Consider the following 21266-nt stretch of genomic DNA (forward strand, 5'->3'; position numbering starts at 1 on the left):
AATGCAACTGTTATCAGTTTATTAACAGTTTTTGAAGTAGGTACATACATAGAGAGCCCTTCCGAGCTGGTGTGGTGAAAAATACGTTTTAAATCATTTAGATACCCGTAATATTGTAAAGATTGGCTTTGGATATTAAATTTTGATTTAGGCATAGGAAGTTAAATGACTACCAATTAACTCCTGGCATATTATATTCATAAACTAATCAAAAGTCTAAGGGGATAGATCGGTGCTAAAGATCAAATTGAAGTTTCGTATTTAAATACGCATTATTATTTAATGCTTTTTCAATGTTCATTGCAAATGTTTGTTCTGCTGCTAGGCAATCTCAAACCAATCGTCAATTTAGTGAAATTGTAGCATAACATCTGTTCGAAACGGTGGCACCCCGCGGCATAACGGACGAATACGTAAATAATTGAATTTCCCAAACAAAATTGAGTTAAAATGGGGCATTCATTTTTTATTATTTTTTCTAAGGGTCTGTGTTCGCGCGAATGAATAGCGGTGCCATTGATGCTCGAGTTCTCATTTTATTTTCACATTAGATCTTTGCCTTGGGTTTTATTTTTATGATTCGCTATTACAACTCTAGTTTAGGTACACTAGATTGACCTTTACTAAGATACGTTTCAAATGGATTAACTTACGGTGTCACAGAATAAGTAATAATATTTCATACATAAAGGACGCGCGCCACCCCGCTCCGAACGAAATTACATCACCTCGAGACAGCACATTTTCTACAATAACTCGAATTGACAGAATTTCAGATCGATTAGCAAAGCGGTGACGGATACCGATGTTTTGTGGCATACATAGGTATATGTGTGCTTGTTAATTTCAGTAAGTAGTCAACAGTATACCTATATTCAAAATATTCTTTCCCTGAATATCTATTAATATAGTTTTTTTCATCTTTAAATTGACCTCTTGTTTCCTAATAACTATAAGGTTATCCCTTATAGTTTCTCATTTTCCTCACTGTTACATCTTAATTAAACACTAGGGTCTATGTGATTAAGACTTGCGTTATTTTTGGTACTTATGTCCTTGTCCTACCTCCATCGCCTCTACACGGAAGCTTAGTGCAAAACAGGTTAACATATGTGCTCCGTTACGCTAACAATAAAAGCTCATAACGTTCTATGCTGTACCTAAACTATACGTATACAACACTTATGCAAATTAAATTTGTTTCACTTTACCCGGCGTACCTGTTACCGTGAAATGCTTTTAAAACACGTGTAAAAACAACATGCAATTTTATACAACTTTGTGGTGGACATTTTACAGTTTATTACTTTTTGTCCCGACCCTCCCGCGTCGGTGTTTTCATAAAAGTTTTTATGTTTATAACCTAGCTTTTGGACCAGGAAAAGTGCTTCAATAAATGACATTTGAAGATGATTCCATGTTTATATTTTTTTTAGGGTTTATTGGTATCTACATAGATTTCATATGTAGCTTTCACAAAAAATATACCTACGCATTGGCCAACGTGTGCTATTTACGGAACACATATTTATTTGTGTAATACCTGCGACGCACTTTCTATACTTAAGATTCTGCATATTATAATTTTTCAGTGACTATTTAAATCATATTTAGACACATTTTGTAGTTTAGACTCCAGCGTTCTGCGACTTCGAATTTGATCGTTCATATGTTAGGGTTTTTGTATGTGAATATCGTATTACTTGCAGTCGGGAATGTGGGCTTAGCTGAGTAATAGCGCCGTGTTTTGCCGTATCGAAGTTATTAGTTGCGCACGATCTTTGCGCAGGCTTCATTTCAAACGGATTTCCGCGCCAACATCCGGCACGGATAATCCGCATGGAGGTTTAAGCCCCGGTTTCCATTTTATAAAACTTTCACGGTGCTTTTCATTAAAATCTCTAATTTTGAGTAGATAATATTATCAAAATATTTACAAATTTAGAAAATGGACCAAAAGTTTATGAACATTTTTTATAGGTGCCTACACCTATAAAAAATGTTCATAAACTGTTATTTATTACATATAATTAATTAAAGCGAGATTATTGGAATAAAGTTGATAGTAAATTCTTTATTCTTCACTAATACTCAGCTCATATTTATTTCTGTATGTTTTACCTATAGGTACAGGCGTAACTACATTTATGCATGAAGAATTAAACATTAAGTACCTACAGTACCTACACCAACTACCAAATAATGTACTTATTTAGGAACTTACCAATTTTCACGTTAACTCCTCTTAAATTATGTTTGAACATAGTCCAATTTACTGGAATTGCGTATACATGCACAGCGCAAGGAAAATATTTTCTTATACCTACCGACATCAAGGAGTCTTTTCCTTATCATCATTAAAATGAATCATTCGGGTCTACATGCCGAGCTACACCATTCCTAATTGTAAAATAAATACTGTGATTTAAGGGAAAATCTGCGATAAAATACGGGAGTTCCGAGCTCAGATTAAATATTAATGTGAGAGTACGTTTAATACGGACCCGTTAGTCCCGATTCGTTCCCTCCCTTCTATTTCCGCCATTGATCTTCAAAAGCTTTAATTATAAATGAACTTGTGAATCTGACCTTGATTAAATTATATCTTTTTGTAGATTTATTTATGAATTCGATATTTTTAGTGTTTTTACATTTAAGTGATTAAATAGGTAGGTACTGCCTTACAATTCTTAACTTCAAAAATTCTTGCATTTTGAAAGTAGGTAACTTATCAAATGATTAATAATACGCGCAAAGAGGCCAATTTAAATTAAACCAGCGCCGTGTCTTACAGACACTGCTTATGCTGAGCGGCATCCTATTTGGTATACGTTTCTTTACTTATTTAATTTGCTGTACCTAATGTATGTTTTTACGCCAAATAAATATTTTCTATTTCTATAAGTTTTGATGTCAAAATGATTTGCCCGTGCATCTCGGTCGCGCCAATGCATACACGAACAAGAATGAGCAAAATGCCCGCCCGATTGATAAATGTATGATGTAGGTTCGAATTGGCCTCCAGGTTCGTTTCAACCGATGGATGCATTAATTAAAACTACTGATGAAATCATATTTATCATAATTAAAGCGATTTAGCGGTTCCAAATACTACGGTACGTAATGTAGGTACTGAGACAGATGCTATGAACCATGACCTGCGTTTGATACCAGAACGTTGTTGTATAAAAAATAATTAGTAATAATTCATTAGGTGAGCCTAATGGAAGGCCTTTACCCGTGAGAGGTCCTAACCAAATTATATACTTATAATTAAAAATACTAGTTTAAGTGTACAAAATATAAAAATGGATTTTAAATTACCTTTTTGACATTGGAAATGTCTTTTCGTTCGCTCCGGTATAGGGTCCGATTTCACGAAAAAGTGCGATCCCCTTATATCTCGGAAAGTTGTGAAGATATGATATTAAAAAAATAGGCTCAAAAGACGCATAATCACGAGAGCTGTAAGGTGCAAAAATAATTATTCGAGAAAGTCAAAAACGAATAAAGTTATGGTCGAAATAGTGAAAATAAAATTCAATTTTTTCCGAATTTTTGATTTTGGTGCTCGATAATTTGGAAACGAAGAATGATATCAAAAATTTGAGAAAAATGGCTCTGGACAATTTAGTCAGCTACAATTTGAGCCTAAAACAAAGACGATCGGGTTAAGGGTTTGCCCTGTAGCCTAACTTTAAAATAGTCAAAAAGTCAGAACGCACTATTCGACAATCTATGCATTCTTGTGGTGGTGGAAATAGAAATAGAGATAGAGGTAGAGGTAGAAATAGAGGTAGAGGTAGAAATAGAGGTAGAGGTAGAGGTAGAATTAGAGGTAGAGGTAGAAATAGAAATAATTTTATTCGTTTACAAAATAAAAACTTATACAGAGAAACATAAAAAAGAAAAAGTGCCACGAAATGGTCTCACCTCAGCATGTTGCTGGCGGCTGCTAGCAGATAGCTGATGCTAGTGGAGCTCGGGCTTAATACAACATAAGTACACGCTGTTTTGGTCATCGGACTCGTCTCGATGAGCACTTAGGAGAGTAGTACCCAAGATAGAGCTGATGCTGAACCCTGGCTGTACCTAAAGGAACTCAGGTTTGTTGCAACATAGGCACACGCTGTTTTGGTCATCCGACTCGTCTTGATGAGCACTTAGGAGAGTAGTACCCAAGATAGAGCTGATGCTGAACCCTGGTTGTACCTAGCGGAACTCAGGTTTGGTGCAACATAGGCACGCGCTGTTTTGGACATCCGATTCGTCATGATGATCACATGGTAGAGCATTACCCAAGATAGCTGATGCTGAACCCTGGTAGTACCTATTGGAACTCAGGTTTGGTGCAACATAGACAAACGCTGTTATGGTCATCTCTCGTCGCGTCAAACTGCTGTCAAGAAAATTTCATATCTTGCAGCAAATGGGCCGCTGCCGATCAAGACTCGAGTGACGATAACGCCGATGTGGCTACCACTTCTCGAGTTGACTACGGATTTGCCGTGTAATAATTTTCTTGTACTTTGAACATTAATATATCCTGCTTATTAATCGAAAAATGAAATATGTACCTATACTTATGCGCCACGGCGACAATTATTCAAACTTCAATACGCGTGTGGAAATTTTGCAATTTGTTTGTTCACATGCGTTATGTCCAGGATACTTGTGTTAATCTAAGAATGAAATAATTATCATTCAACGTTGTAGTTTTATTTTGTAACTTTTTCCTGATCCAGACTTTCTCGTCGCTCAGCGACAATATTTTTTCGAATTCCGTAGATTAATTTCCAATGTGCTCGATAGTCGTGTGAGGCACGAAATCTGTGAATTTTTATCTTGATATGTTAATTTATTTATGGTTATGGAAAAAATGGGCTTTTTATTTATTTATTTATAATGGGATGTTTATGGGATTCGCATCACAGTCGCATTGACATTTTCATGCAAAGCTTTTTTCTCAGCTACACTTACATAAGTGCTTAGCCCAGCGAGCGGCACGCCGTTGGCCGCTAGAAGGAGATCTTTCGGGGCCAGCTTGCCGGTCTTCCATGCTGGTTGCGGCGGGTATAACCGCCGGATCCGTACTAGGCCTCCTCCGCCGCACACTGACATACCTAGGCCTCGGCCGTCCTTCTCCACTACTACGGTGAATGTATTTTCTGTAACAATATAGAAAGGAGTTGTACATATCGCGTTCCAAAAGTAGGACTTAGGAAAGACAGCTTAGAACCGAATCATTTATGTCGACATGCTGAGCTCGTAAAATGATTATCCATAGTCCAAGACTGTGTAAGAGTATTATTGGAAAAATAAATCTGTCCAAAATCCCAGACTATGATTATGCACAGCTTGTATCTTTGGAATTTACCATTAGATTTCCGATTAATTTTGTCTGTTCAAAGAGACGATATTACACGACGCCGAATGAATCTGAAAGCTACTCCTTAAGATCTTTTAAGGCACTAAAGAGTAGGTACAGAGCCAGTATAAGCCGGGGATAATCTCCCAATGACATAATTGCAATACCTTTACAGCATTAATGTTGCGGCAAACATACTTATGCTACCAATATTGTTCAACTGTATTGTTTAAATATTGTCTTATGTTAGATTTAAAATATGTACCTATACACAAAACAATGTGTACGAGTATGTTGTACTAAACTGATCCCAACCCAACCCTATTGATACGCAGCGCCTACTAAAATTGATTGTGTGGACTTGACAGACTATCATGGCTTTTCTTTAAAAATAAGTTCTTAAATAGTTATCTTATTTATTTACTGATCTATATTTTAAGTTGTAATTGGTGATTTATTTGTCAACCCTTCCCTATCTACCACGTTACACAATAAGTCCAAACGTCAACTAGGTACATCAACCCACTCCAGCATATAAAACGAGAAGGCCATGTATAAAACTTGCAGACTAATAATGAATACCGTAATATAACGAGAACCCTGCGGAATAATGCCACCGCAGCTGCAAATGGGCGCTTACAAATCTATTAGAGTTACACGCGCGTTGCCGATCCTACAAGCTTACAATACAAGAATTCATCTTTGGGAGCACTTTACTCATCATCAAGAACACAATACCGAGTAAGCTTAGAGCATTTTTAGTAACTGGAGATGTCATCGCTGTCATTTTCTTTACGAAACAGTATGCCGATTTTTGCGGGGGAGGGGACGTCAAATGTATTGCTATTTCTACATGATTTGTACGTAACGTACAAATAGCCATGTCAGTCCATACAAAATTTTTGCACAATTGTGCAAGTTTTTGGGCAGAGGGATAAGCTCTTAAAGGCGACTCCAGTTATTAAATGCTCTAAGCGAGTAAGCAGCAGTGCTATTGTGGCTGTGTTCTTCTGTAACGTGGAGGTTCTTCCCCAGTTGGGCTGCTTGCTACAGATTCGCGCGATATGACATTTACCTAAGCCCAGCCTCTCTTTTGGTTGGACGTAGTTTAAGGACACACACTATCTATTTTAATTTTCAATTCAATCTAAGCACTTGACTTGAAGACTTGAACACTCAATATGTACAGCATCAAAGGTAGCGTATCAGACTATGCGTCAAAAATATCTACCACTCTCCGAGAGCATAACAAACAGATATACAAATGTCTCTATTTATAGAACAATTAAATTGTTGCAGATAATTTTGAACGCGATTTGTCGAGATATATCTCTATTTAGTAAAGTACTTATTCGAGGGTGGCAGATACTTTTGGCGCATTGTTTTATACGCTACTACCCATACAACCATTTCCAGTCGCCGTTACGACGCGGTGTTGACACATCTTGTGTCGACACCGTCTGTTTCGGTCACAATTCCAGTCGCAGAGTCGTCGCCGTGTCGACACAGCTACCAGAAATGGGGAAGGGTCGACACATGACACAAAGTGACATAAAGTGTGGTCGCCGTGTGCACACATTGTTTCGGGTTTGCGACTACTTTATGCCAAAATCATTCGTTCATTCGTTCATTTTGTTCCTGTCAAATGGAAACTGTCAGATGGAAAAATACTTAAATAAAAATAAGTGACATTAATACGCCATCTCTAAAACGGATTACAAGACGTAATTATATATTGTTTGCATTTATATTACAATATGACTTAAATTATTATGGGGAATTAAACTGCTCGAGTGATTTGATAAACTAAGTGTAATATAATCAACGCGCCACCACATTGTTTTAGTTTAGCCGGAAATGAAATTGTTTACTTCTCAGTGCCTGTGTTCATAACTATATTATTTGAAGCATTTTTAGTACTTCGATGCGTATACTATACTTAAATAACAGAAATAACGCTTTACATACTACGAAACTTGTTAATTATGATGTATAAATATGGTTAAAGGCTGAGAAATATTGCAGTCACAAAGTAGTTGCAATGTTTCGACTTTGTGTCGACTCTGTGTTGACACATGACACGCGCTGTCAAAAGTAATAACAAAGTTACTGGTATGTTACTGGATTTGCAAAATGGCTCCTTGTGTTGATTTGTTTTCAGATATTCTCAAAGTGTAAAAATGCCGTGATCAGAGATGGGCATTAATCGATTAACTGTTTATTCGACTAATTAATGGAATAAAAAAAGTTAATTCTCAAATTTTAATCGCGATTAGTTTAGTCGACCTAACATAGATTGAAATTGAATTAATCTGAATATTAATCGAATAAATTATCGATTAAATCTCGATTGAAAGTTGACAGGGGGCCATTTTTGTACGTAAAAATAATAGAAATGTCTTGCATGCAGATGGTAGCAAAACACTTTGTCATAAAAGTCGAGATGGGTGTCGATATATAGGTTTTAGGGAGTGCCGATTTCGAAAATAATGACCATTTTGGAATCCGAAATGGCGGCCATGCACTGTGTCATAAAAGTCGTCATGGATGTCGTTTTATACGTTTTAGGGGGCCCCAATTTTGAAAATGATGACCATTTTGGAATCCAAAATGGCGGCCATGCACTATGCCATAAAAGTCGTCATGGGTGTCGTTTTATAGGTTTTAGGGGGCGCAGATTTCGAAAATGATAACCATTTTGGATTCCAAGATGGCGGCCATGCACTATGTCATAAAAGTCGTCATGGATGTCGTTTTATAGGTTTTAGGGGGCCCCGCTTTCGAAAATGATGACCATTTTGGAATCCAAAATGGCGGCCATGCACTATGTCATAAAAGTCGTCATGGGTGTCGTTTTATAGGTTTTGGGGGGCGCATATTTCGAAAATGATAACATTTTCAATTTAAAAATGGCGGCAATGCACTATGTCATAAAAGTCGTCATGGATATCGTTTTATAGGTTTTAGGGGGCGCAGATTTCGAAAATGATGACTATTTTGGATTCCAAGATGGCGGCCATGCACTATGTCATAAAAGTCGTCATGGATGTCGTTTTATAGGTTTTAGGGGGCGCAGATTTCGAAAATGATGACTATTTTGGATTCCACTTTTATGACAAAATACGTAGCCACCATCTTGGATTATAAAATGATCATCGTTTTCGAATTCTGCACTCCCTAAAACCTATAAATCGACATCCGTGACGACGCAAGTTATCTTTATTTTCAGATCTAACAAATTGCTACAGAATACAAAGGACAAAAAAGAAGCGAGGAGGTAATGAAACAAGCAAAAATACAGATGATTCCTCGACGCAATTGGGTGATTCTTAAATTGTGTCCAGATTTTTTTTGTCATAAAAGTTTATATTTTTCACATATTACTCTCACAAGTTCCGTGACATTTCGACCTTGTAATTTTTTAAGTAAATGTTTTTTCACCTCAGCAGCTCGAACAAGGGTACTTTGCTTCTTAAAAACAGTGAGCAAAATGCGATTTTGCTCACTGAGTCATTTTGTCTCACTCAGTGAGCAAAATCGCATTTTGCTCACTGAGCGTGTTTCACTCAGTGAGCAAAATGCGATTTTGCTCACTGAGTGAGACAAAATGACATTCAAGTGACCTTTATAGTCATAATGTCATTTCAACATGCGGGGTCTAATACAAGTTCGATATACTTGGGTTCTATTATCTCTGTCCCTCTAGGTATGTTCTCACTGCTTAGGGTGAAAAATTTTGTGTACTACACGAGATCAAAGTTATTTACATCTCGTGCGCTTTTGAATCCCTTACCACGCTCAAGATTCTAAATTAGATTCACTCGCTACGCTCGTGAATCTATTATAGAATCTTTCGCTTGCACGGGACTCAAAATAAGCACTCGAAGAAATATCAAACTTTGATCTCTTGTTGTACAAATAACTATTGTTTATCTATGAGGATCTCACTAGAATAGTATAATCAAGGTATGTTTATATTTGATGAATGAAATAGTAACGCAAAAAAATATATATATTTGTGTCTTATATTTCTGCCGAAGACTTTTATTTTACCTTTTCCTTCTACACAAGTTTGGCCAAGTAATAAGAATTTAGGGCTCTCAATTTTATTTTGACTTCTACAACAGTAAAGCTACGAGGCCATGTTTGGTATCGATTTCGTATAAATTCGCAGTACCAAATTTAGTTAAGGTATCACATTGACACCATTCCGAAGTAAAAACATATAAACTTATTAAAATACTAAAGAAAGTATTTCTTTTAAACTCCTCTTCACGCTTAAACTGCTGAACAGTTTTAATTTAAATTTGGTACACATATATTTTGAGTCCCGAGACAGGATATAATAAGTTATCTCAAAAATCATCCTTTAAAGGTGTGAAATGAGGTGTAGGGGGGAATTCAGAATTGACTTCTTGAAGTTAATACTGTTTAAGTTTAGGTTTGAAGTCATGTTTTTTCATCATTTTTAACTAAATCAAAGATGTAGACCATCCCAAATTTCATATAAATCGGTTCAGCAGTTATTGATTTCCCGTACAAATTTCCACGCCACTTTTCACACCTTCAAAAGATGATTTTGGTTATAAGATCTATCCTATGTCCTGTTCCGGGACGCAAACTATTTCTATACCAAATTTCAACGAAATCGGTTCAGCGGTTAAGCGTCAAGAAGAGTTTCAAAAAAACCGGCCAAGTGCGAGTCGGACTCGCGTATTAAGGGTTCCGTACATTAAGTCCGACTCGCGCTTGACTGCACATTTCTAATAGGTTTTCCTGTCATCTATAGGTAAAGAACTATTTTGTGTATTCAGACGGACATACATACAGACGCACGAGTGATCCTATAAGGGTTCCGTTTTTTCCTTTTGAGGTACGGAACCCTAAAAAGATTTATTTTTATTTTGTGGAATGGTGTCAATGTGATATCTTAAATGGATTCAGCACCCCAGATTTATACGAAAACGATACCAAACACGGCCTAGCACCTTCACTGATATAGATATATCAAGATAAAATTGAGAGCCCTAAATAAACTTTCAAGAGCGGATATCTCAAAAACTATTCAACATATCGAAAAAATTGACCGAATAAACTTGTAACAAATTAAATTAACTTTCATTTTGTATAAGTGGCCATGTCGCTGAGATGCATAGTTTCCGAGATATAATCGAAAAACGGGAAAATGGGACCTTCAAAGCCCCCTCTCTCCCCCCCGCTCAAGGGCTACGGCCGGGGACTTTTGATATGTTCACCTCCTAACTTGTCAAACCGAGTTACGGAGTCAAAAATTGTGTTCCGAGCATTTCCCTCTACAACTTTTGGAGCATTCGTTGCCTGACCTAAGTAGCTTATTGAATTTCTTTAAAAACTTTTCTGTAAAAGGTTGACGGGTGTTGGGTGTTTATATGGTTTCGGTCGATTATTATCATTTGCATTGCCCATGATGACTTACTAGAATTACGAGCACACGAGACACTAATAGTAGTTTGACAAACCTTGGTTTTCAAGAGGTATTTTATATTGACATTTGCTGTCACAAATTTGCTGTCAGATTTAGTCGCAAACCGCACGCAAAGTGCACACAAATGTGTCGACACCTTGTTACGGAAAAGTGTAGACACGGCGACGACACTTTGTTTCGAAACAATTCTAGACACATTGTGTGGACTCTGTTACGACACATCTGACATTTAGTTACCACTTTGTGATTCTGCGACTGGAATGGTTATATGGGTATCGCTACTGACTGTACACAGATTTTGGAAAGCTTTCCATAGAAGGATATTTTCAGCTTCAGCTAATCTCATTTTTATTTATTTAGGCTCGTCTGTCCTCTCTCAGAAAGGACACAATACCGTCATTATATTAACTTCAACTCCCCAAGCCAATATGAGCTCCCAAAACTCTTTTGTAGTGTAGTAGGTAGCTATTACGAATGCCATTAAAAGCGGGTTACGGACTCGTGACCGGACAACTTTGCTAATACGCCACCAGCAGCTGCTGGCTGTACTCAGCTGTTGTCCTTCCAACTATTTGGCAATTGGCTTTTTGTTGTTACCTATTTGTTGGAAGATAATATGGATATAGTTTGGCTACATATAGGTTAGCGAGCGTGTATCCAGATTCACACGAGTCGTCGTATGTTCATAAAGGTTTAAGCATTGGAATACAAAACATATTTATATTAGGTCCTTACCTATGAAATTGGCGTTTTTGTTCATAGATATAAGTCTGATCCTAGTTTTTTTTTTTTTTACAAAAGTACATACACAATTACAATAAAACTACAATATGATTTCGCCAAACTGCTTGACAGCAATTAATTGTTATTTTTTATTGTTAAGTGTTCAGAATTAAGCCTTGAAAATAGGTCTTTTCATGTGCTGTCGGTTCGAGTATTAAAATTACTTATATTTTTCTAATGGTACCAATTTTCAAGAAATGGAGATATTGAAAACATACCTTAAAGGTGTCAAAAATTACTGGAAAAATTTTGTTTGGTTTGAATTAGCCATCAAAAAAATATCCGCAAAATTAATTGTATGGAAATTCGTGTTTCGTTGAAATTCTCCGAACAAAACGCCAATTTCATAGGTAATGACCTAATATATAAGTACCGTACCTACAAATAATAATGTCGGCTCCAAGTTAAGCGAAAACTTGAAAAGCAATTGCTCCATTTCAATTAGCTAACGAAAGGTCAAATTGATGAATCTCAATTGATCTTAACTAATAACAAAAACTAAAGCCGTTTCCCCATAATTAATCAGGTTTCAATATTGCAAATGAAAGGAGGATGAGTGTCGATTCACGGGCAATTTAAGTCCCTTTTCGGCCAAAAATGGACGTTCGGAGCGAGAAACATGAATTATACATTAAGTCGGCCCTGCCATTCGTAGTCAAGAGTGATTTTAGTCATTTTGTACCCAATTTCCGACTATAAAGGAATTCTTTGTTGCTTGTAGTATCGCTTTATTTTGCCAGCCAGCAGCAAAGCCAGTTTCAGTCTATAATACAGAAAACACTCGTTTGTGGAACGCTTGATAAAATACTCAACGTAATAGGTAATACTTTATAGAAATCATTAGCTAATCAAAATCCGTAGCACGATCCCTTATACGTCCGAGATAACCTTTGTTAACTTCGCAGTTCCAATTGTATTCTGTTACTGACACACAAGCCGCAGGGCCGATATTGGGCGCGCTCCAGCCGAGGCGATTTCAGAAAAATACTCTAAAACAAGAATGCTGTCGCCTGCGCCTGCGAAAGTCCCACTGAAACATGTCTGGAGAATGGCTACCAGTAGTAACGGTGTTGTCGCGATTCCAAAGAAACTTTAAAAACTTGTAAAACTTTCCAATTATAATTAAAGAGGCGACCAAAGGCCAAAGCTTCAATTCGCCACTGCGGTGGGTAAATGGGTAACTAGTAGGGCTCGCGGTCGTGTCCGGGTTTCGTGTACACGTGTTCGGTACCCGTTTCCGAACTACACGTACACGGTTTTCTGACCCGTTCTACACGTGTAGTCGTGCACACGTGTAATTAAGATCCGTGTATCCGGGTACCCGTGTACCCGTGTACACGGTGAAACGGACCTTAAATACACGCGGGCCTAACCCGTCCTTGGCGTGTAGCGGAGATTGTAGTAATGTATATATGGATGTTCAATGTGATTGATATGTGTTGTACCAATTTAATTTATTTTTCACCTCAGCAGCTCGAACAAGGGTACTTTGCTAACAGTGAGCAAAATGCGATTTTGTTAAAGGAAAATATATATTCCGTTCGTGGTAGTTTCAGTCAGAGATGGGCAAAATTCATTTGAATGACGAATTACGAATGAGAATTACCAAATCATTCGCGAATGACGAATAATTTTTTCGAATGATCATTCGTGTTCAATTCATTCGCGAATAATTTATTCGGCGAATAAAATAGCCAACGAATAAATTATTTGCGAATAATATTGTCGAATAGTTAGCTTACAAAATAACTATTTAGCTGTTTTATATCCCAATAGTGAAAAGAAAATGTTTTCTATCGGTTTATCTGGTTGGTTGATTTGAGGTGTGGAAACTGGGAATACGCCTCATGTATTGGCGGTCACGTGGGGCGAGAACAACTGGAAATACACCAATAATGGGGGTATTCCCGTTTGTCCCCTTCGGGAACATGTGGGAAAAGACAAACAATCTTTCCCATTTGTCCCCACTTCATTGAAGCAGGGACAAATAGGAACACACCATTAACGGGTGTATTCTTATTGTTCCCCGCCGGGAACAGATGGGAATAGGCGCTGCATATAAAACATTTCCATTTGTCCCTCATGTATGGCGTAGGTCACGTGGATAGGGGACAAATGGGATTATATCAATAATGCACCCATTATAACCAATAATGGGTGTATGCCCATTTGTCCCCGCGGGGAACATATAGGAAAAGAAGCCGCATATAAATATTTCCCATTTGTTCCCACCTTATTTTTGTAAGGACAAAAGGGAACACACTATTTTCGGATGTATTCCCATTTGTCCCCGCCGGGTACAGAAGTGATAGGATTTGCATATAAATATTTCCCATCTGTACCCTCCTTATTGGTGTGGGGACAAATGGGAACACACCATTTTCGGAAGAATTCTGATTTGTCCACGCCGCGAGAGACATTTGGGAAAAGACGCTGCATAGAAATCTTTTGTATCGGCACCAAATGGGAACACCAATATCGGGGACAAATGGGAACACCAAAACTCATATAAAACATTCCCATTTGTCCCCGCCTCATGTATGGCGTAGGTCACGTGAATCGGGGACAAATGGGAATACACCAATAATGCACCCATCATTACCAATAATGGGTGAATTCCCATTTGTCTCCGCGGGGAACATATGTGAAGACCCTGCATAAAAATATTTTCCATTTTTCCCCACCTTATTGGGGTGGGGATAATTGGGAACACAAGTTTCGGATGTATTCCCATTTGTCTACGTCGGGAACTGATGGAATAGGTGCTGCATATAAATCGTACCCATTTGTCTCCGCCTCGGGGACAAATGGGAACACCAATATCGGGGACAAATGGGAACACCAAAACTCATATACAACATGCCCATTTGTCCCCGCCTCATGTATGGTGTAGGTCACGTGAATCGGGGACAAATGGGAATACACAAATAATGCACCCATCATTACCAATAATGGTCGAATTCCCATTTGTCTCCGCGGGGAACATATGTGAAGACCCTGCATAAAAATATTTTCCATTTTTCCCCACCTTATTGGGGTGGGGATAATTGGGAACACAATTTTCGGATGTATTCCCATTTGTCTACGTCGGGAACTGATGGAATAGGTGCTGCATATAAATCGTACCCATTTGTCTCCGCCTCGGGGACAAATGGGAACACCAATATCGGGGACAAATGGGAACACCAAAACTCATATACAACATGCCCATTTGTCCCCGCCTCATGTATGGTGTAGGTCATGTGAATCGGGGACAAATGGGAATACACAAATAATGCACCCATCATTACCAATAATGGTCGAATTCCCATTTGTCTCCGCGGGGAACATATGTGAAGACCCTGCATAAAAATATTTTCCATATTTCCCCACCTTATTGGGGTGGGGATAATTGGGAACACAATTTTCGGATGTATTCCCATTTGTCTACGTCGGGAACTGATGGAATAGGTGCTGCATATAAATCGTACCCATTTGTCTCCGCCTCACGTATGGCGGCGGTCACGTAGGGCAGGAACAAATAGGAATACACCAATAAAGAGTGTATTCCCATTTGTTCCCGCGAGAAACTTATGGGGAAAGACGCTGCATAGAAATCTTTTGAGGTGGGGACAAATGGCAACGCCAATATCGGGGACAAATGGGAACACCAAAATTCATATAAACATTCCCATTTGTCCCCGCCTCGTGCATGGCGTAGGTCACGTGAATTGGAGACAAATGGGAATACACCAATAATGCACCCATTATTGGTGTATTCCCATATTACTAATAATTACCAATAATGGGTGAATTCCCATTTATCTCCGCGGGGAACATATGGGTAGACCCTACATAATAATATTTTACACAAATATCGGATGTATTCTCACTTGTCCCGGCCGGGAACAAATGGGAATAGGCGCTGCATATAAACAATTCCCATTTGTCCCCACCATGGATGGCGACGGTCAGTTGGGGCCTTTCCCAAAATTTTCCTTGGCTCTAAAATACGCTGCAGTTGCATACCTATTCAGATTTGCCATCTGAGTGTGTATTACAAAAATCCTTCGTGTAATTTATTCGAATAATTCATTTCTTATTCGAAATTCTAAACGAATGGTTTATTCGCGAATAATTTATTCGCGAATATTAATCTCACCATAATTATTTAGATTAAAAATGATTCGAATAATGCCCAACTCTGGTTTCAGTAAGCATAACTATCTACTTTTGTATTAAATAATCATTTAGGTTTATATAACACTTCAAACTCTCGCGTTTTGTACACATAATTACACAAACGGGTCTACCGCGATATAATTTCATTGTTTTTACCTTTAATTCCGACGTTTCAGCTGAGTTGCACCAGCTGTGGTCACGGAAAGACTGACGTCCCAACAAATGGTAACATGGTGGTGGTGGTATTTAGGTTTACTTTAATTATCAAAAAACTACATCAATGAAGAAACTGAAATACCAACAATGAAGTCAACGGTTACTGAGATATTGTTAATTTTAATCTTATGATTATTGAAACAAATTGTACTTACCTACCTATTATTGACATTACAAATCAATCCAGTAAAACTGCAAAGTAGGTAATCGAATCTTCCTAACCTTCCACATATTCAATCGTATGTCTTCATAGCACGAATCTCCGCTACACGAGAGTGAAGGGTCGAACCGGCGGGTAAATAAGATCCGTTATTTCGTGTATCCGTGTACCCGTGTACACGGGTACCCGTGTAAACGTTTCCGAATCCGGGCGGGTTCGTGTAGTTCGGGTTCTTAAGCCCGGCGGGCTTAAGAACACGGGTACCCGTGTCAGCGTGTAACACGTGTATCGGGAGCTCTAGTAACTAGCCGGTATAAAGGTACATGGATTTGGTTAATCTAATTCCTGTATCGGTAAATTTGCGATGCACGAATTAGATATTTATCATATGTAAGAAATTGATGGTCACTGGTCTCATTTCATTTGTGGAGGTATTGCCGTGGGTGTCTGGAAGTCGATAAAATGTTAGGCAGCATAAAAAATAAATGAGATTTACTACTTCCTGGCTTTACGGGCACTTTCTACCATTACTGTGCATCAAGCTTGACATTAAGGGTTTTTTAATAAAAATATAGGTAAAGCTAAATAAATAAATATAGCTAAATATAGTGAGATACCTATAGAGTACGTAATGTTTAACGTATAGTACCTACCCCTCATGTGGGTATGTGATTCACATTTGGAAGCTGTGCACATTAGTCACTCAAAATATATTACTTTTGCTTTTATTATAATATAAAACTAAATAATCAAAAAATATATGAAAATGTGAGGTTAAATAATCTTTATCACAATTAGTTTGTTTGTTAATAAGGGTTTCAATTTTACACCAAAAATACGATTGGGAGTGACGGACGTTTTTGGGGTAAATACAAACAAAGGACAACATTTTAGTAAATTGTTGATTGGTTAGTTTTTATTTGCCTACTCTTCTACAGGAGCATACTATGTAGATACTGACCGTGAACTTGTTTTCACTAGTAACCTACATTGTCAGTTCGCTTGTGTTGTCGCACTACGCCGCCCGTGGCATCCTAGCCCCGAATAGTTGAATAGTCCCGGCCTCTACTCCAGAACACAATGTTTAAATTGATTTAACGTAGTGTGTCTACTCTCAATGTTTCTTTGTTCTGTATTCCGCTCCACGTCTTTTTTAAAACCGTTGACATTGTATATGATAAAGGGCTAGATATAAATATGCCACGATAGCCTATGACTATGACTATCAATCTTTTCGGGTATTATTCCTTGCACATTCGCTTCGTTTGTCCGCTTATTGGGTTTTAATGAAATAAAATATACCTATTATAAATGGCTGCTATTTAACTGATCACCAGATTTAGTAAAATTTAATACCAAAAAAATCTATTTTACCACCCTAAAATCATGAATGATCACCAAAATTATAACACCATTTTAATGTGAAATGATTACCAATTTTATTACATTTTACTATCCTTTTAAAGGAAATGACACCAAACTAATCATTATTAACCCAAAAATAGTCAATGATTACCAAATTTCAAACCCCATTTTAATGTGAAATGATAACCAAATTTTTACATCTTGCTATCCTATTAAAGAAAATGACACCAAAATAATCATTGTAAACCCAAAAATAGTAAATGATCACCAAAATTAGAACTCCATTTTAATGTAAAATGATAACCAAATTTTTAAATCTTGCTATCCTATTAAAGCAAATGGCTCCAAAATAATCATTGTAAACGCAAAAATAGTAAATGATCACAAAAATTGTAACCACATTTTAATTAAAAATGTGCAAACATTTAATATATTGTTATCCTATTAAATTAATTAATCCACTTCAACTTTTTCTAGTAGCATTTTATTTCTGTAACAGTCGCAGTTCTAACCTAACCTAACCCACTTTTCTAGTAGCATTTTGTTTCTGTAAGGGTCGCAGTTCAAACCTAACCTAACCCACTTTTCTAGTAGCATTTCTTTTCTGCAAGGGTCGCAGTTCAAACCTAACCTAACCCACTTTTCTAGTAGCATTTCGTTTCTGTATGGGTCGCAGTTCAAACCTAACCTAACCCACTTTTCTAGTAGCATTTCTTTTCTGTAAGGGTCGCAGTTCAAACCTAACCTAACCCACTTTTCTAGTAGCGTTTCGTATCTGTATGGGTAGCAGTTGAAACTTAACCTAACCTACTTTTCTAGTACCATTTCGTTTCTGTAAGGGATGCAGTGCTAACCTAACCTAACCCACTTAACTGATAGCAGTTTAACTTACTTTTCTAGTAGCATAACGAAATGCTACTAGAAAAGTAGATTAGGTTAGGTAGGTATGCGGTACGGGCTACGGGAGGTTGAGCGGGAGGGGCTACTAATTTTGGCATCAGTTTACTTTATTTGGTAATATGTATACATTTTTTGGTAATCATAGTGGTTTATTTAGGTGAAAATATCGCATTAATTTGGTCTTCAAGATTTGGTGATCATTAATGATTTTTGGTGATCATTCAATATATTTGGTATTTGAATACAATTTGAAGTGCAGTCGTAATTAAAGTGGTGGTACTTTTGTATTTTTAGGCCTTATTTTTTTGGTGTTCAGTAATTTTTTTTGGTAAGCATGATTTTTTTATTTAGGGTACCAAAGTATTTTTTGGTGGTCATTATATTTGTAGCCATTATAAATTGAATTGAATTAAAATGGTAAGTATTTGAAGAACATTAAGTATAAACATTATAGTTTAAATAAGTTTCCATTATATCCAGATGAACTCGTCATAAACGTTCAAACTACAACTAATTAAGCAAGTTCCACTACATTCTCACCTCAGAGCATAATAATCAACTAACGCTAACTTGCTCTATAAACAATCTCTGTTAAGCTTGCGTTTGAGATATGTATCTTTGCAACTAGGGACCGGCCTCCTGGATGGTTATAAAATCATTGTCAAAACTTTCCCGTATGTACACAATTCGAATGACCTTGGCAACAAGAACAGCGCAATATCGAAATACTTTCGCCACTCATCAAGTGCCACTTATCCTATTAATTATTCCATTAATTCCGTTATAGATATGACGAAATGTTTTTGCCAAATATAAATTCATGAAATAGCAAGCTATGAGTACCAGATTGAGTTACGTCGACTCCAACAAACAATCTGTTTGTACATAAAGGATATCTTTCACTGATTTCAGTCCAACCGTTTGTTCAAACATTTCCTACTCTTTTCAATTCTTTCTGTTTGTTCACAATGTTTGTTTACTTTTGCTCTTGTTTATGTTGTTTTGGTGAATATGAAATATGTGTTTTACTATGTAGTAGTGAGGTAGCGTCACAAGTTTGAATAGGGCACAAACTAAATTTAAAAACATAGCAGTCGCTTACCATCGATCATGGCAGCATTACTTGGTATAGAAACAGCATTTTATAGATCATATTGTCAAAAAAAAATCTCTTTTGATAAAATCAATAGATTATAAAATAAAAATAGAGAAAGCATTAAAAAAATCTGTCAAATTAAGAACTTTATTTTTTTATTTAGTAGTTACTTATACATGGAATGGTTTTACACTTAATACCTATAGCTATAAAAACTTTTACAAAAAAAAAGAAAACCGACTTCAAAAAGGATAAAATAAAATATTATCAGTTTTTAAGTATATGCCTTACCAACTGATATGTTTGAATATGTTTGTCGGTGCCAAGCCAAATTTGAAGAATACCATGATTTTAGGGCGATTCGATAACAATGTGGCTATATGTATGTACGTTGGATTGCCTTACACGACAGCAATGATCATACTTTCTGTAGATACCCAAGAACCCTGTCAATTTAATCCACCTTGGCGCAGTCCGTACCATGTTTGTCGGTACTAGTATAAAACCTATGCGATTGCCGACATGTTTTTTAAAGAGCAATTTTTACTAATTTTCGAACTGTCCATAGTACTCAGGTGTGGGATTGGGTCTGTGTTATTTTCCGCCTTTTATCCAGAGAACTTGATTTCAAAATATAAAACAATTCAACAACCATCTACAGGGCTTTAATTTTTTACCTGCATGGCAAATTTCACCAGTTTACATGGCAGTTGTTTAGCTGAAAAGGTGACAAAGAGACAGACAGAATTACGTTCACCATTATAATGCCTATTAGTACAGTTGTAATGTGATTTATAGACATAAAGCTGATTATTTTTGACCGGTATTGTTACTATTTGTCTTGGCACCGACTTCAAACATATCAGTTAGTAACGCATATACTTAAAAACTGATAATATTTTATTTTATCCTTTTTGAAGTCGGTTTTCTTTTTTTTTGTAAAAGCTTTTATTTTTCCTTTTGTTAATTGTAAGGCATTGTTCACAGCTTATGAGTGACGCGTGACGCATGAATGAAAAGAATAATGATGAGTATCACTAAATTCGTAATCATTCCTATCACTAATACAGTGTACAAACACAAAATCCAACCTCCGCCCCGCCACTGACCCAATCTCTCAACCCCCAGATCACTCAACCTCACAGCACATCAACCCCTGATCCGGAACCCCTCGACCCTGAAGCCTGAACCACCAATCCTTCAACCGCCATTTCCCGACTCCTCAGTAGCCTTACCATAAGTCTAAAACTGATATATTTGCTAGAGTGTGCGTAACTTACTTTCTATGCGTCTCGCTCGTACTGGCATCCTATTAGTGCGAGCGAGATGTATAGAAAGTAAGTTACGAAAGACGTTAGCGAATATGTAGTGTCTAACTCGTGGTAAGGCCACAGTTGCACTTCATCAAATGGGTTATTTTCGGGAGGAAATGATTGAGTTACTATAAAAAACAACGATGTCGCCATACTCGTACCTTTAAAAATTGAGGAGTTCCCTCATTTCCTTATGAATTCCGCCATCAGATTAGAACCAACAATATTATGGGAACACCTTGGAGGCAACTTCGTTCAAACAAAAAAATAATTATCTACTCAAATCGGACCACGAGTTCCAGAGTAATCTACATTTATAAAATCATCATAATTATCATCAACAATCATCATCATCAGGTCCACTCCATCAAATTAGTGTTTTTCAAGAGGAAATGTTTGATTTGCTTAAGACAATACCCAAATCACCATACAAGTGCCTT

At 37.1% G+C, this 21266-nt stretch overlaps 1 protein-coding gene across 1 annotated transcript in view; it reads right to left on the reverse strand.

The window, feature by feature from the left end:
* The window catches only part of LOC134791982 (uncharacterized), a 171587-nt gene that overhangs the window by 42912 nt on the left and 107409 nt on the right, over positions 1-21266 (reverse strand). The window contains exon 4 of the mRNA XM_063763083.1: positions 4981-5168. Within this exon, the coding sequence (XP_063619153.1) occupies positions 4981-5168 (188 nt within the window). The remainder of the gene's footprint in view (positions 1-4980; positions 5169-21266) is intronic.

This window comes from Cydia splendana, chromosome 1 (genome assembly GCF_910591565.1).
Source record: "Cydia splendana chromosome 1, ilCydSple1.2, whole genome shotgun sequence".
Classification (NCBI taxonomy): Eukaryota; Metazoa; Arthropoda; class Insecta; order Lepidoptera; family Tortricidae; genus Cydia; species Cydia splendana.